General features: G+C 41.1%; 1 protein-coding gene across 1 annotated transcript; it reads right to left on the bottom strand.

Annotated features, from left to right (window-relative positions):
• Positions 1–1,520: 1,520 nt before the first annotated feature.
• sdcbp2 (syndecan binding protein (syntenin) 2) lies at positions 1,521–15,719 on the bottom strand. The gene is made up of 9 exons (XM_086159304.1): positions 15,580–15,719; positions 10,744–10,795; positions 10,139–10,235; positions 7,805–7,905; positions 7,031–7,195; positions 4,936–5,111; positions 3,738–3,909; positions 3,531–3,622; positions 1,521–3,418 (listed from the first exon to the last, which is right to left on the bottom strand). The coding sequence occupies exons 2-9, from the start codon at positions 10,792–10,794 to the stop codon at positions 3,364–3,366; spliced, it is 909 nt and encodes a 302-aa protein (XP_086015430.1). The 5' UTR covers position 10,795; positions 15,580–15,719; the 3' UTR covers positions 1,521–3,363.
• Positions 15,720–22,563: the final 6,844 nt, after the last annotated feature.

The following is a 22,563-nucleotide window of genomic DNA, read 5'->3' as shown; positions in this document are numbered from 1 at the left end:
GACCATGATGTTTGCAAATGGCATTGTGATATCTAGTGAGAGCAGGGAACAGGTGATATAGAGGTGGAGGCATGTTCTAGAAAGGAGGGGAATGAATGAGACAGAATTTCCATCCATTTTCTACCGCTTATCCATGGTCGGGTCATGGGGGCAGCAGCATCAGCAGGGAGGCCCAGACTTCCCTCTCCCCAGCCACTTGGTCCAGCTGTTCTGGGGGGAGGCGATCCTAACCTTGCCAAGAGACATTGTCCCTCCAATATGTCTTCCTTACTGTACATCCCAGTACACCTCAACAGAGAGGTGTCCAGGAGGGATCTTGACCAGATGCCCAAGCCACCTCATCTGGCTCCTCTCCATGTTGACAAGCAGTACTACTACTCTGAGCCTCTCCCAGATAGCCAAACTCCTATCTCTAAAGGAGAACCTAGACACCCTGTGGAGGAAATTCATTTTGGCTACTTGGATCTGCAACATTGTTTTTTCTGTCACAATGCACAGTCTATAGGTGAAGGTAAGAAAATAAATCAACTGCTATATGAGAGCTTTGCCTTTTGGCTCAGGATCCTCTTCACCAAGATCAATCCGCCAGTCGATCTCCTGCTCCATCCTTCCCTCACTCATGAACAAGACCCCGAGATACTAGAACTTCTCCACAAGAGATGATAGACACATGGATAAGATATATGTCTGTGTGGCTGCAAGTGAAATGACAAGGTTACAGGGAGTGAATATAGAGAAGGTGGAGCATTTTAAATACTTAGGGTAAACATACCAGAGCAATGACGTGTGGATTAGATGAAGAAACAGGCTCAAGCAGGTTGGAACAGGTGAAGAAAAGGTGAAGAAAAGGGGCAGGATTATCATCTGGTAAAAGATAATCCACCAGAATGAAAGGAAAGGTGTGCAAGACAATTGTGAGACCAGTTATGCTGTACGCTTTCAAGACAGTGGCAATGAAGAGAAGAAAGCAGGACTGGAGGTAACAGAGATGAAGATGTTGAAGTTCGTTTTGGGAGTGATGAGGACAGATAGGACCAAGAATGAGTCTATCAGAGGCACAGCACATGTTAGATGTTGTAGACCATAAGATCAGAGTGCCAAGACTCCGATGGTTCGATCATATCCGGAGAAGAGATAGAGAATATATTCGTAGGATGATGAAATTGGAACAACCAGGTAAGAGGTCTCGAGGAGGACCAAAGAAAGGATTTATGGATGTAGTGAACAAGGACATGAGGTTAGTTGGCGTGAGAGAAGAGGATAGAGAATAGGGTTAGATGGAGGAGGTTGATTCGCTGTGGGGGCACTTGAAGGGAAAAGCTGAACGTGAAAGATGAAGACCACAGTATATTTGCTAAGTATGATTTCATGTTTAGAAATGCTGCTGTTTCCTTGGAAACAGTAACCTAAGGTGGACTGCAATGTATGTCTATAGAAGTGTGAAGTTGATGATCCATGTTGGGACTCCCAACCCACCATATGGCCACAAGAATAATAATTGAAAAAAAGCAACATACAGGTTATGTGAACAGAAAGACTGTTTTATTTGTTTAACAATATTATTTTGGTTACATTTGAATATAAACTTTTTAAGATTTTGCTATTTTTTTATTTTTTACAGAATGAGAATGTTTATCAGATTGCATACCTAGAAAATTAAAAGGAACACATGCATCCGAACAAGAATAGCATGAGAAAGAGCGAATTCATATGACAAGTAGAAAGGGAGTGGGACTCTTAAGTTGCAGGACAGGATCCTACAGGGGGCTGCAACACATCTGTTGGCTAAAGGAGTCAATTTGACTGCATGATTTTCATCAACAAATTGGAGCAGCTTCCTAACGTTAACATTGACCATATTTTAAAAGATTAACATGAGGCACCACAGACAAGATATAATTAAAAAAAATAAAAAACTATTTGAAATGGAAACAGGAAAGCAAACCTCTATAAAAGGTTGTGGAAAGTGCACTTAGTGGCCCAGCACATGCCCTGTCCCAACTCACACCCTCCATGGTGAAGCACGATGGAGGCCTGCCTTGTGCAGACCATGGCTTTGTGGCACTCAGCATTGTTGGACAGGGCTGAGTTCCAGCTGTGTAGGGCGACAGCCCCCTCCCCCATTCCCTCACCCCTACCCACCCACCCACCGCCCCCCCTCACCCACTTTTCCAAACACGCACAACAGTCTCAAACACAGGACACGTGTGACAAATGGGCACATTTCCATCTACTGGAAAACTTTCACTGATGATGAAGTCCAATGGAAAGAAGAGACGCTAATAAATTGTTTTTTCACAGATAAATTGTTGAAAGAAACAATCAACCGAAACAAACAATGTTACCGCTAAAACCTACTAATTTTACTGGCCGAGCAAAAAAAAAAAATTTATAGGAATCTGCTGAAGCGTGATACATAAATGCTGCTTAATCGGCTGATATTTTGCAACCATCTCAAGGTGGCAGCGGTATAACAGCATCATGATGTGACGTGGAATGAAAACTGGGGAGAAGAGCCTTACTTACATTTCTTTTAACATTTCCTTTTTTCCAATGTTAATTTTGCCAATTTCCAACAAATGTGCTTGAATCAGCTCGTTTGCGGAATGAAATTAAAACATGTTTTCACAGTTGTAAATCAGCGGATTGACCCAGAATGAAGCTAGTCACTGCGTCCAGATTCATTAACCCTCTCAGGCTCAAATTAAGTTGTAGTTGCAGGAAAAATCTGATATTTGGCTGTCGCAAATCTGCAACATCTGCCTGGGGAGGGTTAAAACAAGTCTTCTGATCGAAAATTAGTGTCCTTGCCTCTTGTTTTCAGCGAAGCTTACAGTTATACGCCGAAAACCTCATGCTGCTACCTTCCAGGGAAGGTTTGGGGGATAGGTTCAGGGACTGACAGTGCAGCTAGAAAATAGGGCTTCCACAGCTGGTCCTTCGCTTCAGCATTTTCAGGAAAAAAATAAAACAAACAAAAAATGTCATTTGCCAATGATTCGGCTCCACAGTGAGCAGGAAGGCCTAGACTCAGGATATATTGTGCATGGCTTAAAAAAATGACTGTACTGTTCTTGATCCCAAATACAAAGCAAAAATACCCCATGTGTAATACTAAGACTACAGGGTTAACATATACTAGATGTGTCAACAGAGCAAAAGGAAACGTAAGAGATAAAAGTCATCATGAGGGAAAGAATTGAGGCATTTTTAAGAGGATGTGAAGATGAGTGAAGGTGTGATGATTGTGATGCAGGCACTGGAATGAAGAGAGAAGGAAAGAGGGATTGATGAAATCGAGTAAGAAAAAGAGAGAGAGATCAGTGGACTGAAGAGATCTGAGGTTCCTGCTTCTCCAGATCTTTACACCTCTGGGACGGAGTGATCCATGGCTGAGCGCAGGAGACCGGTTGACATCCTGCAGGGGAACAAAACAAATCCAAGCTGAAAATTCAATCAAAAAGGACCACTTTCCAATACATAAAGTGGCCAAAAGTGAAAACCTTTGTCTCCAGAATGAGGCATCTTACCTTTTAATCATGTGTTCATAGATTAACTTGGGCATGATGGTGATGGTCATGGCAGTCGGGGACGTGGTGAGAATATCCTTGATCTGAGAGTCCTGGAGTTTTTACAGAGAAGAAACAATGAATGAGGTTGCGGTGTGTACTTGATTTTAAACACCCACACAGAAATACTGAGACCAATGAAACTTCAACAAGAAACAGGTGCCTGACCTTGAGTCCAATGACGTTTTGTCCATTGATTTCACAAATGTAATGGTCAGTCAGTAGGCCGTTGCTGGCAGCGGAGCCATCCTTGACCAAGGACGTAATTTTACCAGACTTGTAGATGAAACCAACGTGGCCAGAGCTGTCTTTGTGCATGGTGATCGTGCGCTGGAATGGCCTAGAAACACAGAAACACACATAGCAACAGCAAAGTTTAGGACTTTTTCGTTAATACGTCATGCATCTATGTATTGTTTTTTATGATGAGGAAAAATTGACAATAACAAACAAGATAAGAGTTGGGGGTGTGGGGTAATAATCACTTTCTCCACAGGATAGTGGAGGTGTAATCAAAACCATTACCAGCAGAGGGAGTCAAACATAAAACTACTATGGGGCCTTACTGTGTTGTTATAGGCATCAAATGTGCCCTCCATACCTCAGTAGCACTGCCTAAGTAAGCTCCTGCCCCCTTAAAGACTCCTCATCTCAACCACTCTAAATTCACTTAAATTGTTATGACTAGAAGCGAGGGATGCTGGTTGGAATCAGGACATCAAAAAATCATGCATCAAAAAGAAAAAAATGAAAATAATGAAAGATGAATAGCATCAAAATACTAATTTCCTCTACGGCCTCAAGAGAAGCAGTTTAATTCTACTTTCATGGCAATCTTAATAATGGCCTTTCCTCCCATATTCCAAAATCGTGTAGGAGGTCAATTGGGAAAAAATTGGGAAAATTGCCTTTGTGTGTGAATGATTGTTTGTCTCTATATATGTGGGCCTGCGATTGACTGGCAACCAGTCCAGGATGTACCCAGTCTCTCGCCTGATGGCTGTTGGGACTGGCACCAGCATCCCAACGACTAAAACTGTAGGAAAAGTCATGGACAAGGGATGGATGGAGGGATTCCAGGTAAATTCTTATTCATTTTGGAAAAAACATTGTAGGAAAGTAACCTTCTCTTAGGTTTGAAAACAATCCATTGAGATTAAAATGAAGACATTGAACAAAACACCCAAAATTAGAAATACTACAATCCAATAATACAATGTTTAATGGTAAATCTAAATTTGGAATACTTACAAGTCTATGACACAATGTGAGTGTTATATTACATTTTCTATATATACTTTTATACTTATTTTATACTTATTTCTCTTCCCCATATTAACTCCATGCTGTATGAAACGTTCCTCACCGGTCCCTGACCACCAGCTCGATGCGGGTCTCTGCAGCAGCCTTCAGGGCTTTGTGGGACTTGTCTACACTCCAGCCAGCGCAATTCTGGCCATTGATCTGAAGAATCTGGTCCCCAAAGCGCAGCCCGGCCAGGGCAGCAGGGGAGTTCGCCTGCACCAGCTGGACAAACACTCCCTGACATCGTAGAGAGAGAAAAGAGTAAAAATGACTCAGGGGGACTTGAGAAAAAGGAAATTGGTAACGAAAAAAAAAAGACAAATAGGAGCTATTGGCTAGTGGCTTAGGTTCCCTCTTCATGGTTTGTCTGTGAGCCTTGAGATATATTGCAACTTGGCACAACATAAGGTATGTTAACTATGAACTGCAATAATTGGTAGAGTGATGCAAAACCTAGTCAGGCTAAATGCTGCTAACTTCAGTAGCATCTCCGAGTCACAGTTTGGGGAGCGCTTATCTGATGTCTAGCCAGATCAAGAAAGGATAATGGGAGATTTGTTTTGGCCGGAAGTGAATCATCAGTTTTTTCAACTCTTGAAGATTCTTGAAGTTTCATCTGTTCCTTTGCTGAAAATGTTTGATGCGCCTGACCGCTGAGATGATGCACTCACTTCTTTATTTCAACCCCAACATTTTAAAACAACTTGATGAGCTGTGGCGGCATGTGAATGTTATCACTTTGGGTTATCCATGTCTTTCCAGGTGTCCAGTCAGGGTTTATGTGGCATTTCAGGAAACCCACTTTTATGATAAAAAAGTCTGAAAATAAAGGTTATCTAGGGGAATGTAAATTTTAAGTCCAGTTTTCAGAGTGTTGCTCGTAAACTCAGCTAGTAGTTACTAGCATAGCACATTCTAATTCTGTTTACCTGTTTAAACTGAAACAGAGAAAATTACCACTAGTTGTCTTGGAGGAGCTGGGGTTGAGACAAAATCTGGCAAGCAGATGCCAGACATGGAATGAACCAGGACTTTTTATTTACTTTACAAGATGGACAAAAACACAGGCAATGCTACATCAGCTTCCCCTGATGGGGCCATGTGTTGCGTGTCCCTTCACTCTGATTGGCTGTTGGTACAACCACATATGTCCACCACACAGTTGGTGTCTGTGGTCATTGTAAACACACCCTAATAATCTGAAATGAACACGGTATTGTGAGCTGATATTTACAACAATAGTTCATACTGTAAGAAGATGTTTTATGGTTAGCAAACCATTCTTATGATATTCTCCCTCTACATCAGATCAAAGTCACAATCACTTGAGACTGTTTGTAAAATATGATCATGACCATTATAAACTGTTATATGTATTATGGTATCAAGAGAAAGATGATGTATATTGTTTTTTCCATGACAGTGTCCTGAGTTGACCTGACATACTCAGAACCAAAAATGAACGCAATACAGTGGTAAAACAAGCCAGTTATTTAGACAATGATTGTGCTAGCTTTAGTCTCTAAGCACCTTTAGACTTGAAAAAACTGATAAATAAAGGCCAGTGTAGTTATATCTTGTGGCCATCAACATTATAACACTTGGCTATTATACAGCATCCTACCAGAGGGCCATTGCACGATCTGTGTCCTTTATGAAAAGATAAATATGATGATATTAAAAAGCCAGTTTTTATATTAATAAACAAAATGTATGTGTATGGCACTGGAAATTAGATGTTAATCACACACAACAAATAAATAGTCCTATTACGGCACAAAATAATGGAATTGGCTATTTTCTTTACAATCAGAGGTCAAACTGTGTGTTTTGTTGACTTAAAGGCTTTTCACTGACTTTCTGAATCACCATAAAGCAGCAAAACCATTATACAAGGCCATAGGCTAGGCTAGTCTGGTGACAACTACTTCTAACAGACTTGGAATTACGGCAAGACAGCCTGCTTCTAGACTGAAAGGTCTTAGTATCCAGTTGCAAAAGCTTAAGATGTCAGATTTGGTGTTTGTTTGTTCTAGAGCTTGATACTGTGGAGTGATTGGACATGTTTTCCTCCACGATGAGCAGTGTCAGCTTGTGCTGGTGACAGTTCAACTTACTAAGAGGAACAAGTCAAAGAGAGAGAAGTGCCAACTCACATTGTCAACGTCTCTGAGCCGAAGTCCAACCTTGCCATCCTGGTCCTTGCAGAGAATTATCTCTCGCAGGCCTGGGCGAATCTCTGCCCTCTTGACGCCAATGTCTGCCCCTGTCACGGGTCGCACCATCCCTGCAACGCCAGAGTAGGAGGGCACTGCCACTTGCTGAAAGGGGGGCGGGGGGAATAGCACAATGGGTGACAAAATGGAGGACAGGGAAAAACAGCAGAAAAGAGCAGAATTGAGAATTGGGTGGTGGGGGGTGGGAAATTAAGAATGTAGAAATTAAATTCATTTGGCTTGAAGAAGGAAATCTGCATCAAATGATGGTAAACTATGTGAAAAGCTTCTTATAAGGCAATAACAATATCCGCAAATGTTTCAAGCCAGCACACACACACACACACACACAAGCACGCACATACATGACATCATCTAGTGGATCACTAGAAACATTGAAAGGGACAGAACAGCATTGTCCTCTAACATATCTTAAGCCCAGGATTATTGTCTTTTAATAGAAACCAATTTACTTTTAATTAAAACTAGGCATTGTGATGGAGGGATAATGTTGTTTCTTGTCCCCGGCAAGTATTTCCACAAATACTGACACTGCAGTAAAACACAACTATCTCCACTTGTTGACAATGTCATTTGTTTGTTTGTTTTTTTAATTTTTGAACACTGATTGGTATTACAATCATATTATGTTGTTGATGCAAAAAGTCAACATTTTAATATTGTGATCACCCAATAGGACACACTAAAGCTCACATTGTCAGCTGCAGGCAGCAAAGCCAGGTTCATCTGGACCTCACTGCTGTTGAGGCTCAGGCCCATGTAGTCTCCCAGCTCCGCCAGATTTGGGTACAAGCCTAGAAGTAAGAAGAGAGAAGAGGCTATTACAAAAAAAAGAAATGGGAGTAGGGGTTGGGGGAGCAGCTGGGGGGTGGTAGGCAGGTGGGAGGGTGAAAATAAGGAGACAGGTGGTTGGTAGGAGAGTGAGAACATGGGAGAAAATAGAGAACTGTTCAGCTGAGTGAGAAATAGGCAAATATTGCGATGCTTCGCAGGGGAGGATGTTAACTCCATGAGTAAATGGACACACTTGTATCCTGCAGCGCCTCACCACCCCTTTTTAAGGACAAAGTTGTATGAGTCACAGATGCACCTGTGCCAGTTTGTTGAGGCCGGAATGATCCCTTTAAGTGTGATGGTCTGTCAGAGGGAGGGTGATGTTTGGCTTCACAGTGCCCCTCATGCGATTGTACAGATGAGCCAAACTGAGCGTGAGAACTCAACTGCCAGTTTGACAGGATTGCACCCGTGTGTCTGGGGTTACCAGGGTTTTTCAGACCCCCAAATCCCCAACCCCGCAGAGCAACCAGTTAGGGGTTCACTGGCCCCTGGCGAAATGTTTTGGTGCTTTAGTGATTTCTTAAATTATAAAGAAAAACCTGTGCCTATGCAGTCAATAAAATTTGGCCAATCAGGCTATGCCTTTCATATGGAACCTGTGAAGCATGTTTTAAAGTAATCACAGTGCAATCAGTTCACATCATCAACCTAGCATGCATTGCACTAGTAAAACAATGACTGCACCTGTAGCTTTAAATATGTGTTCTCCCAGGCACCTGTAAATGGAACCCCACCTGGAGGACTAATTGGCATAAATATGTTTGGTAGCGAATGTTTGTCTCACACTAGAATGTGTTGTTAAAAATATGTTGAGGGATCATATAATTGTTTTTATATAGCCTGTACAAATATTGATCAAATGGGACAATAACACTTTGGTAACTGGGGTCCCTTTCAAGAAGATGACGGTCCTCCATAAACCTTTGTCCAGCCTCACTCCACCTTCAGGCAACAAAATCCAGCCAGTTTATTTTGAGTACAAGTGAACACAAACACAAAGGCTTTCCTCCCTCAAGTCTTGATTGAGATGCTGGCTCAAGACACTGGCATGAGAGTATACACAAACAAACTAAAATCACAATTACTGAAGTCAGCTGCTAACAAAATAAGTTAAATAAATCAGGTCTCAGTACTCCTTAGTTCGTTTATCACACACTAATCAAGCTAGGGTAAACTAAGAGGAGATAATGAAAATAGATTATTTTAATCTAATGTATTTTAGGTCATGAAGTAGGGCAACAAGGCCTCCTCATAAATGGGACCTAAGAAAAAAAAAGTTCATTCTCGTGTGCTTTTACCTTTCCTAATATATATATATATATACTGTATATTATATATATACACACACACACATATATATATAAGCGCGCACGTACGCGCACACACACACACACATCTTATCACTACTAATAGTTTTCCTCATAGATAAATACTGCCAAGTTAGGTAAAAGTCTACAGTAACGGGATACCAGTTACTATCGACTATTACCAGAGGAAGCCTCACAGACGAAGACAGCTCTCACGCGTTCAGCGTAATAAAAACACGGTTGCATATCGTTGCTGTTACCCCACCAATAAAGATTTGTGCCTCCCTCCTAGGTTCCTCCTCTACTCCAGAACTAACTCCTCCTGCTGCTCCTCCTCTTGCTCACTCCTACACCCCTGGGTCTTTTCCTCCTCCCTTACTTTCCAAACTCTTCCTCTTTTCTCTTTCTCTGTAACAGTAACCATGGTGACTCACAGCTAGCTCTGTTGAGGTAAAAACAAAAGACCAAAAGCCCACAAGACTTTGCATCCAAAAAAAGAACCTGAATGAGTGGAGGAATGCAAAACGCACAAGGGAAAACTGAGCAGCAATCTGCAGCTCTCTGATTGCATCTTCTATGCTATTTGATTTCGTCTTTATTTAAATCCAATCATATAATTGTCATATAAACTCCACCTCAAAGGACATTGTATTTCTCTATCGTTATTTCTTTGAGCTACTTTGGCCTTCTGCTTGGAGCAGTATACTTCAATGTCCTTTGAGTTGGAGGCTATGTGCATTTCTGATGTGTGAAACAAAGACTTGCTGAAGCTCCTGACCTTTCCTGTGTGGAACAAATTCATTCCAATTCAGCGTACACAGGGCAAATAAAACAGATGAAAGAACACTGAAGATATTCCAAAAATGTTTTTTATAAGACTCACTTGATCCTGACATCTCGGAGGGAGTGGGCTGGACTTGGTAGACTCCTTCAGTGATGGCAGGCATGGTAGCGGCAGACTGGGCAAACTGAACCTGGGCCTTGGAAGAAGTATAATACAACACTCAACTCAAACAGTACTAAAATAATTTCTTTTCTAAAAATGACAGAAAAAAAGGAAAAATAAGTCATATGGAAGTAAATATTCTGGACTGACTCATGGCTCAGGGCAACTGCCAGGTTGATGCGGTTAGTGCTCTTTACTTCCCTACATATTAGTAGATTAAGCTGTAAAGAAAAAAGTAATTGTTTGGAAGTAAGATATGTAGCATTACAATTTATATATGCTTTTTTTTGGAAGGTGGTTGATAAACAAAACATAAGCAATACAAAAGAGGGCAACAAACAAAAGAGTGCAGTTTCATGCACAGCAAAAGTTATATTGGTAGCCCTCAAAAAGTTGAATACATTCTTGTGCAAGCCATTTGTCATTTACAACTCACTGTAATATCCTCCCTGTTCATATACTGCCTTTTTATTGTACAAGAAGAATATTCTATACATGTAAGAATTATTTAAGATGTTTTTTCCTGAAGCCACTTTTCTTACCTTGATGACCTTGTCGACCTTGAAGTCCTCGAGCGATGGATACAGAGACATCCTGAAAGGAAAACAAATTGTTTTTAAAGCGAGGGTCATTGAGCAGTTGCAGATGAAACATGGGAGGGGGGGGTACTATTGTGCAGTCCTACACATTAACGTCATTGATTATGTCCAAACCCAATCACGCTCGGACACATATTAACAGCAAGGGAAATGTAGTTGTGTGTATTACAAGTTATTGTCAAGGTGGTCTAAGATTAATTGGGTTAATCATGTCTGCTCCGTAATAAATTCTAAATGAAACAAATCAGAAACTTGCAGGAAGACTTTGTTTTTCTTTGAATTCCCAGACACCAAACAGGACAACAAAGAGCCACAGCGAGCAAACTAACATTGACACAGTGTGTGGGTGTTTGGAGTTCAATGGTGAGTTATTCTGGCTGTATGTCACATGATTGCCCCTCACAGTAGCTCACATCAGCCCAGAACTGCATCATCTTCTTATCTAACCAAGCTGCCAAACTTGCGAAACTCAAGGTGCGTGTTTACTTTTACTTCTAAATTATCTGAGACACAAAAAGTGTTGACAGAGAACCGAGGTCATAATTATATAGAACAGGTAGTGAGGATCACGTGTTTTCCTCATTTCTGACATAGCCCAACTGTACTTCCACACAAAATTCATGATGAAGCTCCTGGGTTTGATAGGTGACTCAACCATGGTTCGATGAGAGATGGGGGGCAATGAATGCCCTGCATGATGAGCAATTTAACCCCGATTTTGGTTGGATTCCTATTAATTATGCTTTTACAAGCCTTTGCGAAACCCTTACATTACAGAAATCTAACACAGCATCACTGGCCTGACATTGCAATATAATACTTTCTTTATGTTTTGTTTACAAATCGCTTATGGCTTCTTGTTAAAAGGTTTTTCAAAAACAATATAAGAAAAAAAAACAAAATGTAGCGACTAAGTCACTAATTATATTACATACAGTGATAATTAATGAGTCAACCTAGTGTGATTAATTTCTAATGAAATAAACACCTGAGGAGGATGCTGGTAAATGTTATGCGAAATGTAGAATAGGATTGGTGGGCAATCATCGGAGACATGACGAGCAAAAACAAGAAACAGTCTGCAGTCAAGTGCATTTAATTAATTTGTTTGCATTATTTTTCATTATTCTGCTTGTCACTACCATGGTCCGAAGCTTAAATGAATGCGAGAGCTTGATCTGTGTCACCAAGCTTTCACAGAATTGTCAATATGTAGTAACTTGTCGAATTATGTAGCACCTAGCAAATTACTCCATTGCCTCATTGGAAAAGCGTATGTAATACAGGTAGGGTTTTAGCCAATAGTTCCATTTTAACAGTGACACTGTGTATGACAGGGGAAAAAAAACAGTAGTGAATCGCATGATGAATGCAACAACACTCCGTGCATAAAGGACATGGCTACACTCCAGACAGTGAGTCCACAGCACTAATTGAAACACCAGATTTGAGCTGTGTCTCATCAAGGACAACAATATAATGACAAATTCCAATGATTATTCCTATATCCTGCTGTTATGTCCCTCATGTTTAATGCACTGAATCCAAAGTCTTAAAATTCTATTTTCTCAACACAGCTAAATCAACAACATGATGTGGCACAAAGGCCTGGTTGAGCAAAATATACAGCTATTTATGTAAAAAAAATTAAATGTTCAGAAATACCACATAGGGAAACTGGTAGAATCTCAACTGTGACTGTGGTGCAGTCAGAACAACCTGGAGCTAAATGCTCAAAAGACTGTGGAGATGGTTGTACACTTCAGAAAGAACCCAGCCCAACCCGCATCACCCTGAGACCAGCTGACACAATCCTGCCACAATCCTGGAAACAATCATCTCCCAGGACCTCAATTGGGGGCTGAACATCAGCTCTATCACCAACAAGCACAGCATAGGATGTTCTTCCTGAGGTAGTCAAAGAGGTTTAACCTGCCAAAGACGATGATGGTGCACTTCTACACCTCTATCATCGCGTCCATCCACACCTCCTCCATCACCATCCAATATGCCGCAGCCACCGCCGAAGATAAGGGCAGACTGCAGCGTATCATCCACTCTGCAAAGGTGATTGGCTGCAAACTCCCTTCCCTACAGGACCTCTGCGCCTCCAGGACCCTCAAGCATGCAGGAAAGATCATGGCTGACCCCTTTCAGCCTGGACACACACTGCTTGAGCCACTCCCCTCTGCAAGGAGACTGCAGTCTGCCAGGACCAACACCTCTCACCACAAAAACAGTTTCTTCCCGTCTGCAGCCTGCCTCATCAATAAGACCCCACTGACACTGCCTCAACCCCCTCCCTACTGCACTACTTTGCACCATCAATTACCCTTGTCCTGGTTTCGCTTTTTATGTAATGAGCAGTACTGTAAATCCTGTATTGTTGAGATAAAGATGTAATTGTCAAAGTGTAGTTGATAAATGAGTAATTGTGTGCGTGAGTGCTGACCTTCTAGTTTATGCTTACTTGTAATTCGATCTTGATCTAAAGGAACGCACTTTGGGGGCTTCATCTAGCCTACCAGCCTCTTTGCATTATTTCATTAATTATTAATTTATGTTTTGAATGTCTGGAAATACCTCCTAGAGTGAGCAGTACCGATTGATGTCTGTATTCATCCAGTCCAAGTCAAAGTGCATCTTCAAACACATTACATAGTAACATTTTCTTAGAAAACAGATTGAATTTTAGAATTTGTTTTTGAAATATGTAAAGAACAACACTCATTTTAATGAACTTTGAATTTTTGCTCTTGAAAACATGTTGAAGCCTGAACAAAAAAGCAATTTGGGGTGAGAGAGTCAACTGATAAGCAGTAGGATGAGGCCACTGTAACAGCATAGTCACACCAAAGCAGAAAATACCATTGACCGTGACAGACTGGTCTGATGACTAAAACACTGAATTAAATAATCAAATTTGAATAATATGTGGATTAGTCATGATACACCCATCTTGTGTATCGAATCTGCAGAAAGTGCTTTGGTTGCCTTTTTACTGATGACAGTAAAAATTCTACATTCGAATTCTACAGAACACTGATGCTGTGTCATTATCACAAGACATGGGGTGAACACAACTCTTACTCAATGAGGAACCAGGAAAAGTATTGCAGAATGTAAAAAATTACATTAACAATTCAGAGCATTCACCAATACAGGTATTTTTGTATATATACACCTGTGTGTCGGGGAGGGGGGGTGTACGTGCATGTTTCTCCCATCTAAAAAACAAGGCCTCTCTTCCTGTACTTAGTACAGAGGGGCTCATTAAGCTGAAGTTTCATTGTATCCACCTATTTGGACAAACAGGAGGAGAAAGTCCCTCTTAAGACAAAATATGAAATTGTGTAAAGCACGTTTGCTAGTACGGCACATGGCCAAGTATTCAGTACAAATCAGTCAAGAGAAAATATGTGAAGAGCATGAATTTAAGCAGAATCCCATCACTGAGTCCTCTCACTCTCAGCTACTCCAGCCTCCACTCCATTCTGTCCTCTCAGACAAGAGCACTATTGTGCTCGCAGACACAAAGAGGGACACTTTAATATCCTGCAGTGTTTATTCTGCAGCCAGGTTTGTTTTCCTATTTTATACTCCACCCTAAAGTGGACAACAAGCGTGTTAGTGCAAGTCACTATGAATGGAATACGTGTGTTTGGCCATCACCAGCAAAGGGATGACCAGTAGACACAGGCACACAAAAAGTAAGTGGAGTTGGGGGGGGTGACAAGCAAAAAGCCTTACATTTTATACAATATTTTAATCAATTTGACATGATCTCATTAAAACATAACAGCTAACTCAACCCTGTTGAGTGAAATCTAACTACAAGATTTGTTTTCTACAATAAGATTTTTCAACATTTTTTTTTTATATAGAATCCCATGGAGATTGCTCATTTTATTATGTTTACACACACCACTTCCGCAGAGTTTATCAAACCAAGCCCCTGGCTGAATTCGTGTGGCCTTCCCCCAGACACAAGGAACACTGTTCTTTGTTAGAGATAACAACAATAAAAAGATAAAGAAAAAAAGACAGAGCTGGCATCTTTAAATATGATCAGATTCGTCTCTATTTTACAAATATGGCTGCTTTTTACGGTGATTGACATGGCAGGGGAAGAACGAAGTAAGGAAGAAGGAAGTAGACTGTACGATTAAAAACAAATAAGTAGATAAATAAATAAAGGAGGACTAGCTCTGCTTTGACATTACCACATTCTTATACACCTGTTTTCCCTCATATGAGTTCAGACGAGACACTTAAACAGTTATACTTGCGATATAAGCGCTGCAAGCTAACGCTACAATATCACAGGAAGTCCTTAGGCTCAAGGATATTAATCCAACTTTACGACGTCTAATACTTTGCCGTAACGTTAATATGATATAAGTCGGTCAACACCCGACGCGACGTTTATTATTTTTCAATTTTTTATAAGTGACCCCAAATGAGTCGTTACCGCTGTGTACTTCAGTGACGACGTAATGAAATGTTGTACATCCTCGTTAGCTAATATTAACCTTCCGTCGTCTGAGGAAAGAGTTATCTAAGGTATTAAGATTTTCAACGCTTTATTTGAGTCATTACTTTTTTTATGGCAGAATTTAATACAAGGCCGGCTGAATCGCAGGGATTTTCTTCTTTGTAAGAAAGGCACGTAAACACAACAGCTAACTGTTAGCTAAACCGGGGCAAGATGCATTTCAACACTTAGTCATGGCGGCAAAGGTTTCGTGGTTATTCCAAACAGGCAGAAGACAGCCTCACCTTGAATGGTTCGGTTTTCGAAAATCACCTCGGTGAGATCTTCGGGATCACAGGCTGTCTAGCTTTTCCTGGACGTGTGTTGCGTTATTTTTCCTCCCTCGGTCTCCCGTTGCTGCTCGAAGGGGAATTCTAGAAAGTGATGTCACTGATTCCTGCTCATGGAGTTTGCGTCAATCAACGCTACGTGTTGAGCCCGCCCAGTTTCGGTCACATGAACTTTGGTCAGCAGACGACCTTTTTCCATTTAAAATATGACTGATCCATCGCCACCAAACACAGAACCCTTTTTTTGCTTTTTTATTGTAACCACCCGAGGTGTCCAAATGAATTGGCCACCTCGGGTTCGAGTTTGAAGTGTCGTGGTATTGGGCTGTAAACCGAAAGAGGTGGACCTCCACTGAGTTTGCAAGTCAAGTTGTCTGAGGCTGATCATAGGGCCAATATAAGAGGATATTATTTCTCCATACCTTCGCACATAAACCCTGTAATTACCACATATAAAGGCTCAAAAGGCAGAAACAGAGGCCACATTTGTCTATCATTATCAACTAGCGTTATGATCAAGAGAGGTTGTTTTGTTTGTGCTGGTAGATATTGAGATGGTACAACCAGGTGCCCATTGGGATCTGAATGGTGAAGATTTGTTAACTATCTCAAAATGGGATTACCTCACTCGAAGAAAAAGTTCAATGCAGTGGGTTTCAGCAGCAATGGAAGAGAAAGAGCAGACAAATTGGCAAAAGCAGCAATTTTAAGTAATGTTAAGTGGCTGACACAGAGGAGCATATTTTTCCAGGGTGTTGGAAATGTGTCAAAACAGATACAACACAGCTGAGCAGCATATGGCGGGATGAAACTCTAAAATGTATGCTAGGACATAGAGGTAGTTTTGTGGGGGTGATGAAATATATATTTTGTTCTTTTGCGGATAGCTGAACTCCAAAGTTTCATGGCCTGAGGCCAAGACAAGGATCCTGCTGCAGGAATCAGCACCAGGAAGGAACTTGAAGTTGATGAAGTTTGTCGAAATGAAACCGAAAGAGCAGAGTCTTGGAGCATTTATGGAAAGGACATTAATATTTCTAAACCAGGAAGAAATTTTAACCCAAGATGAGACAGAGTAAATATTCAGACAAAATAAAGATATTGCCTGTACTCATTACAAAGCATGAGACAGGTGAACCACGTGAAAGCAGGCAGGCAGCTGATTGGTCAGAAAATAAAGGAACAGTCTGTTCTTCATGGAGAGGACGTATTATAAGTGGTGACAGTGAACAGCTGGAGCCAATGATTGGGCAAACAAAATAAAACAGGAAGTTGTCCCCCAAAAAAACACTCCAAAGTACAAAAATAGGAAGACGACACACTTCAAGACCAGGGAACATACAGCTTGTGTAAAAACAAACAAACAAGCAAATAAATAAATGCATAAAACAAGGACAATGACAAAATCAACTGTGTGGAATGGTGGCTGAAGATGGCAATGATAAATTAACTGTGGGTTTTGATATTTTCCTCCCCATTTTAAAGCAATGTCTGATATTCTCCCAGATTTTTTCTTGCATATATGAGGGTAATCTCAATTTTAATGTTTTGCAAGTTTTTTGATAACTATCAGCTGCCACCCCTCTTCTGTCCCTCTTTCTCACTGTCAATCATTGAATGTATCTTGTTGTGTGAAGCTGCAATTTTTTTGCCTTCACATTCTTTTTAGACAGCTGGTTTCCTTTCAGCTCCACTGCATAGTGTTCCGTTTTGTCTTTTGAAACATTGCCATTTCCAAATGCTAGAGCTAATAAAGAGTTACTTCATTTCAGCTATGGCTATTAAGAGCTGAACCATACCCTATTCAAAACATGTCTCATGACACAGATCTGGGTCTTTTGACAACCCCTTCCTCCCATGGAGAGCTTGACCAAGATCAGATCGAAACTGCCAGGCTATACATTATTGACAAAATCTGGTGCCAGATGACATCTATAATGTCGGATGATATAAGTAGATAGCATGCACAGGGGAAGGGGTTCCACGTCGCAGAGAAAAACATGAAAGCTGTTCGTTACATAACAGTCTACCCACCTCCTTCGAAGACTAGGTGGATAAATCCTGAACTGAGCAGCACAGCTTGTCTTCTCTGAATGGTATGTGGTTATCTGAGTCTGTACAGCAATGCTGAGCTCATTTCTTATCTGGGATTTATTCCAGAAATCCTCTTTTCACTGTCTTATAAATCTTCATTAAGTTGTGTTTGACTGACTTCATGTCTAAGGAAAAGCAGACCACAATACTGCAGTAAAATTCTGCAGATATAATTGTGTGTATTGTTGCAGTTAACCCCCCCCCCCCCCCCCCATCCTGTAATTAAACAGGGGTGCCGTTATCAGATCGCCTTGTATCTCTTTGACTAATTGTAGCTCAAACATTGTGTCCTCCTCATTGCTGTAAATAAGCAACCACAGACAGTAGGGCTTGGATGGATACATTCAGTCACCACTAAATTGAGGCCCCATCAATTATAACATTTCAAAGAATCTGAGGGAAATGTGAGATGAAGTTTTAGATCAGAGGATTAAATAAACAATTGGCTTTTAAAAAAATATACACTTTGAATCTTAAAATGTCATGTCAGCCTTTTTTAATCATGGAAATCGTTCACTCCCAGATATCGTGCTTAACCTATTTTCTTTAACCACATTAGTCCAAGTGTTCTTTTAAATGTCTGAATAAAATCCCCAAGATCACATGCAGGAAAAAGTTCCCTTCTTTGTGACAAAAGGAGAGCAGTGATGCTTGTTTGTGGTTTTGCTAATTCATAGTGGAATCTACACTTGTAGATGAGGCAATGTTGACTTTCACAAGTAATACATTAAAAATCAAAGATATCCAAAGAAGCTTGACAACCTGCACTACAACATGAAACATGTTTTGATTGTAATAGAACAAGGTTTGTCCCTTTAATGAAGTGTTCAGTTTTTTCATCTGTCAAAACATGTTCACTGGTTTGAACATTTTAAACATCACTATTTTTAATTAAAAATACCTGACCAGTTTCTCTGCAGCCAACTCAAGGGAGGTGAAACAGACCATCCTGAGGCTGAAAAAAAGAAGAAATCCATCAGAGAGATAGCAGAAATGTTAGGAGTGGCCAAATCAACAGTTTGGTACATTCTGAGAAAAGAGTGCACTGGTGAGCTTGGGAATTCAAAAAGGCTTGGACGTCGATGGAAGACAACAGTGGTGGATGATCGCAGAATACTTTCCATGGTGAAGAAAAACCGCCTCACAACATCCAAGTGAAGAACACTCTCCAGGAAGTAGGTGTATCAGTATCTAAATCTACCATAAAGAGAAGACTTCATGAGACTAAATACAAATGATTCACCACAAGGTGCAAACCATGAATCGAAATTAGAAAGGCCAGAACTGACTTTGCAAAAAAAAGAACCGGAAGAAGCCAGCCCAGTTCTGGAATAGCATTCTTTGGACAGACAAGACTAAGATCAACCTGTACCAGAATGATGGGAAGAAGACAGTTTGGAGAGGAATTGAAACAGGTCATGCTCCAAAGCACACCACATCTTCTGTAAACCATGGCGGAGGGAGTGTGATGGCATGGGCATGCATGACTTTCAATGGCACTGGGTCACTTGTGTTTATTGATGATGTGACAGAAGGCAGTAAAGGTGATTGGACGGCGCTTCAGAGTACGGATGGACGATGATCCAGAACAAACTGCAAAAGCAACCCAGGAGGTTTTTTTTTAAGCAAAGAAGTGGAATAATCTGCAATGCCCGAGTTAATCACCAGATTTCACCCAATCAAGCATGCATTTCACTTGCTCAAGACAAAACTTAAGGCAGAAAGACAGACAAATAAGCAAAAACTGAAGACAGCTGCAGTAAAGGCCTGGCAAAGCATCAAAAGGAGGAAACCCAGCATCTGGTGATGCCAAATGTTTATTTGTTTAATTAGTTTTGACCCCCTGAAAATGAGGAATGTTTATATAAAAATAGCTACAATTCCTACATGTTTAATCATATTTTTGTTCAACCCCTTGAATTAAAACTTAAAGTCTGCACATCAATTCAATTGTAGTTGTTTCATTTCAAATCAAATGCGGTGGCATGCAGAGCCCAAATCATAAAGATTGTGTCACTGTCCAAATATTTCTGGGTCGAACTGTATTAGCTGTCCCTCCTCTGTGTACCATCAAACAATCTCAGTCTGGCCTCTCTGAACTTCTCGACAAAAAATCTAACGCAGGCTGTCCCTCTGATAGACTCATTCCTGATCATCTCTGCAAGATCAAGCTCTGCTTCCTGTCTTTTTGCCAATGTCGCTGTTTCTAAACCATACAGCATTGCTGGTCTCACCACTGTATGGTATACCTTTCCTTCCATTCTGGCTGATAGTCGTCTGAAAACTTTTTTTCCACCCATCCCAACTTGCTTTAACATGTTTTTTTTTTTTAACCTCTTTTCCACATTCTCCTGTGCTTTTGACTGTTGAACCTAAGTATTTGAAATCCTTCGACTTCTTGATCTCCTCTCCCCTTGGCCTCACCGCTCCAATCGGGTTCCTCCTATATTCCGTTTTGCTGTGACTAACCCTCATTCCTATCCTTTCCAGAACATACCTCAACCTCTAGATTTTCCTCAACCTGTTCCCTGCTCTCACAACAAATCATGATGTCATCTGCAAGCATAATGGTCCATGGAGATTCCTGTCTCACCTCATCAGTCAGCATGTCCATCACTACTGCAAACAAGAAGGGGCTCAGAGCTGATCCCTGATGGAGACCCACCTCCACCTTGAACTTTTCTCTTAACACCTACAACACATCACAACACTGTCTCACAACTAGCATACATGTCCTGCACCAGCCTAACATACTTCTCTGCCACCGCAGACTTCCTCATACAATACCAGAGTTCCTCTCTACAAATGCGCAAAGCAGCTTTCTCTGTATTACTCTACTCGCATTCTTAAAGCAAATACTGCATCTGTAGTACCGGTACTCTTTCTAGGCATGAAGCCATACTGCTGTTCACAAATGCTGACTTCTGCTCTCAGCCTAGTTTCCACTACTCTCTCCCATTACTTAATTGTATGGCTCATCAACTGTATCCCTCTATAGTTACCGCAATTCTGGACATCCCCCTAATTCTTAAAAATGGGCACCATCACACTTCTTTTCCATTCCTCAGGCATCTTCTCACTCTCTAAGATCCTGTTGAATAATCGAGTCAGAAAATCTACCGCTGCCTCTCCTAGACATTTCCACACCTCTACAGGTATATCATCAGGACAAACTGCCTTTTCTTTCTTCATCCTCTTCAGTGCCTTCCTCACTTCACTTGTAGTAATCGTTGCTACTTTGTGATCTACAATAGTCACCTCTTCTAACCTTCCCTCTTTCATTTTCCCAAATCATCAGCTCTTATTAATTCATCTTTCCAATTCCCCATCACTCTTCTAGCACCTGCCAAGACATTTCCCTCACTATCCTTTATCACCTGGACCTGTTGTACATCCTTTCCATCTCAAATGCTGTTTTATTGACCTGTATAAATCATTCTCTCCCACCTTACTGTCCAGCCAAGTCTACAAGTCATTGTACGCCCTTTGTTTTGATTTTGCTTCCTCTATCTTTACCTTATACTGTATCTCCCTGTACTCCTGTCTGTTTTCTTCAGTCCCTTCAGTGTCCCACATATTATTTGCTCACTGTTTTCTCTGTACATACTCCTGAACTTCCTCATTCCACTACCAAGTCTCCTTATCTACTTTCTTTCAAGATGACACACCAAGCACTCTCCTACCTGTCTCCCTGATCATATTGGCTTAGTTCTCCAGTCATCTGGAAGCTCTCCCTGACCACCCAGAGCCTTTCTCGACTCCTCACTTTTCAGTTTCCACCACTTTGTCCTCTGCTCTGCCTTTGTCCTCTTGATCTCCCTTGTCATCAGTTATCCTACAAACCACCATCCTGTGCTGTCTAGCTACACTCTCCCCTTACATTACTTTGCAGCCTCTGATCTCCTTTGGATGAACTCCTCTAAACAAGATGTTGTCTACCTGAGTGCTCCTACCTCTGCTCTTAAAAGGTACAAGTCCCTCTGCGTTCCTATCCTGGATACCAAACCTGCCCATCCATTCTTCATCACCTCTATTGCCTGCATCAACATGGACATTGAAGTCTACACCAATGATCATTCACTCATCTCTGGGGATATTCTGCATCACTTCATCTAACTCATTCAAGAACATCTCCTTCTCCTCTTACTCACAACCCACCTGTGGGGGTATAGCCACTAACAACATTGAGCATCACACCTTCAATTTCCAGTTTCAGACTCATAAATCTATCCGGTATTCTTTTCACCTCCACAACATTTCTAACAAACTCCTCCTTCAGGATAACACTTACTCCATTTCTCTTCCTGTCAGTACCATGATAGCACAGCTTAAAACCTGTTCCTAAGCTTCTAGCCTTACTACCTTTCCACCTGGTTTCCTGGACACACAGTATATCCACCTTCCTTCTCTGCATCATGTCAGCCCACTCTACCTTTGCCTATTATCGCCCCAAAATTCAAAGTACTCTCAGACTCTTACCTTTCCTCTTCTCTCTGCTTCAGAACACGCCTTCTTCCTCTCTTTTTTCGACCCCCAGTAGCCCCGTTTCCTCTGGTATCCTGTAGGTTATCTGCACCAATCCGGTATCAATCCAGTATGAGATTCTTAGGTTCAATTTGCATACTTGGAATTGGCACAAATTTTACATACCCTTCCTGACGCAACCCTCTGCATTTATCCGGGCTTGGGACCAGCTGAAAGACACTTGCTGCATTTTTCTTATACTAGAATTTATCCACAAGTTATGATTAAAGAGCCACCTGAAGTCCATGCCAATATCAAGAAAGATGAAAAGCAGATCAAATATGGCAAACCGGCGTTGAATCAAAACAGAAGAAACACAGG

Source organism: Fistularia commersonii, chromosome 14, assembly GCF_037954325.1.
Source record: "Fistularia commersonii isolate RoL2024-O1a breed Wild chromosome 14, RoL_Fcom_v1.0, whole genome shotgun sequence".
Classification (NCBI taxonomy): Eukaryota; Metazoa; Chordata; class Actinopteri; order Syngnathiformes; family Fistulariidae; genus Fistularia; species Fistularia commersonii.
This window is presented reverse-complemented; position numbering and strand designations above follow the sequence as displayed.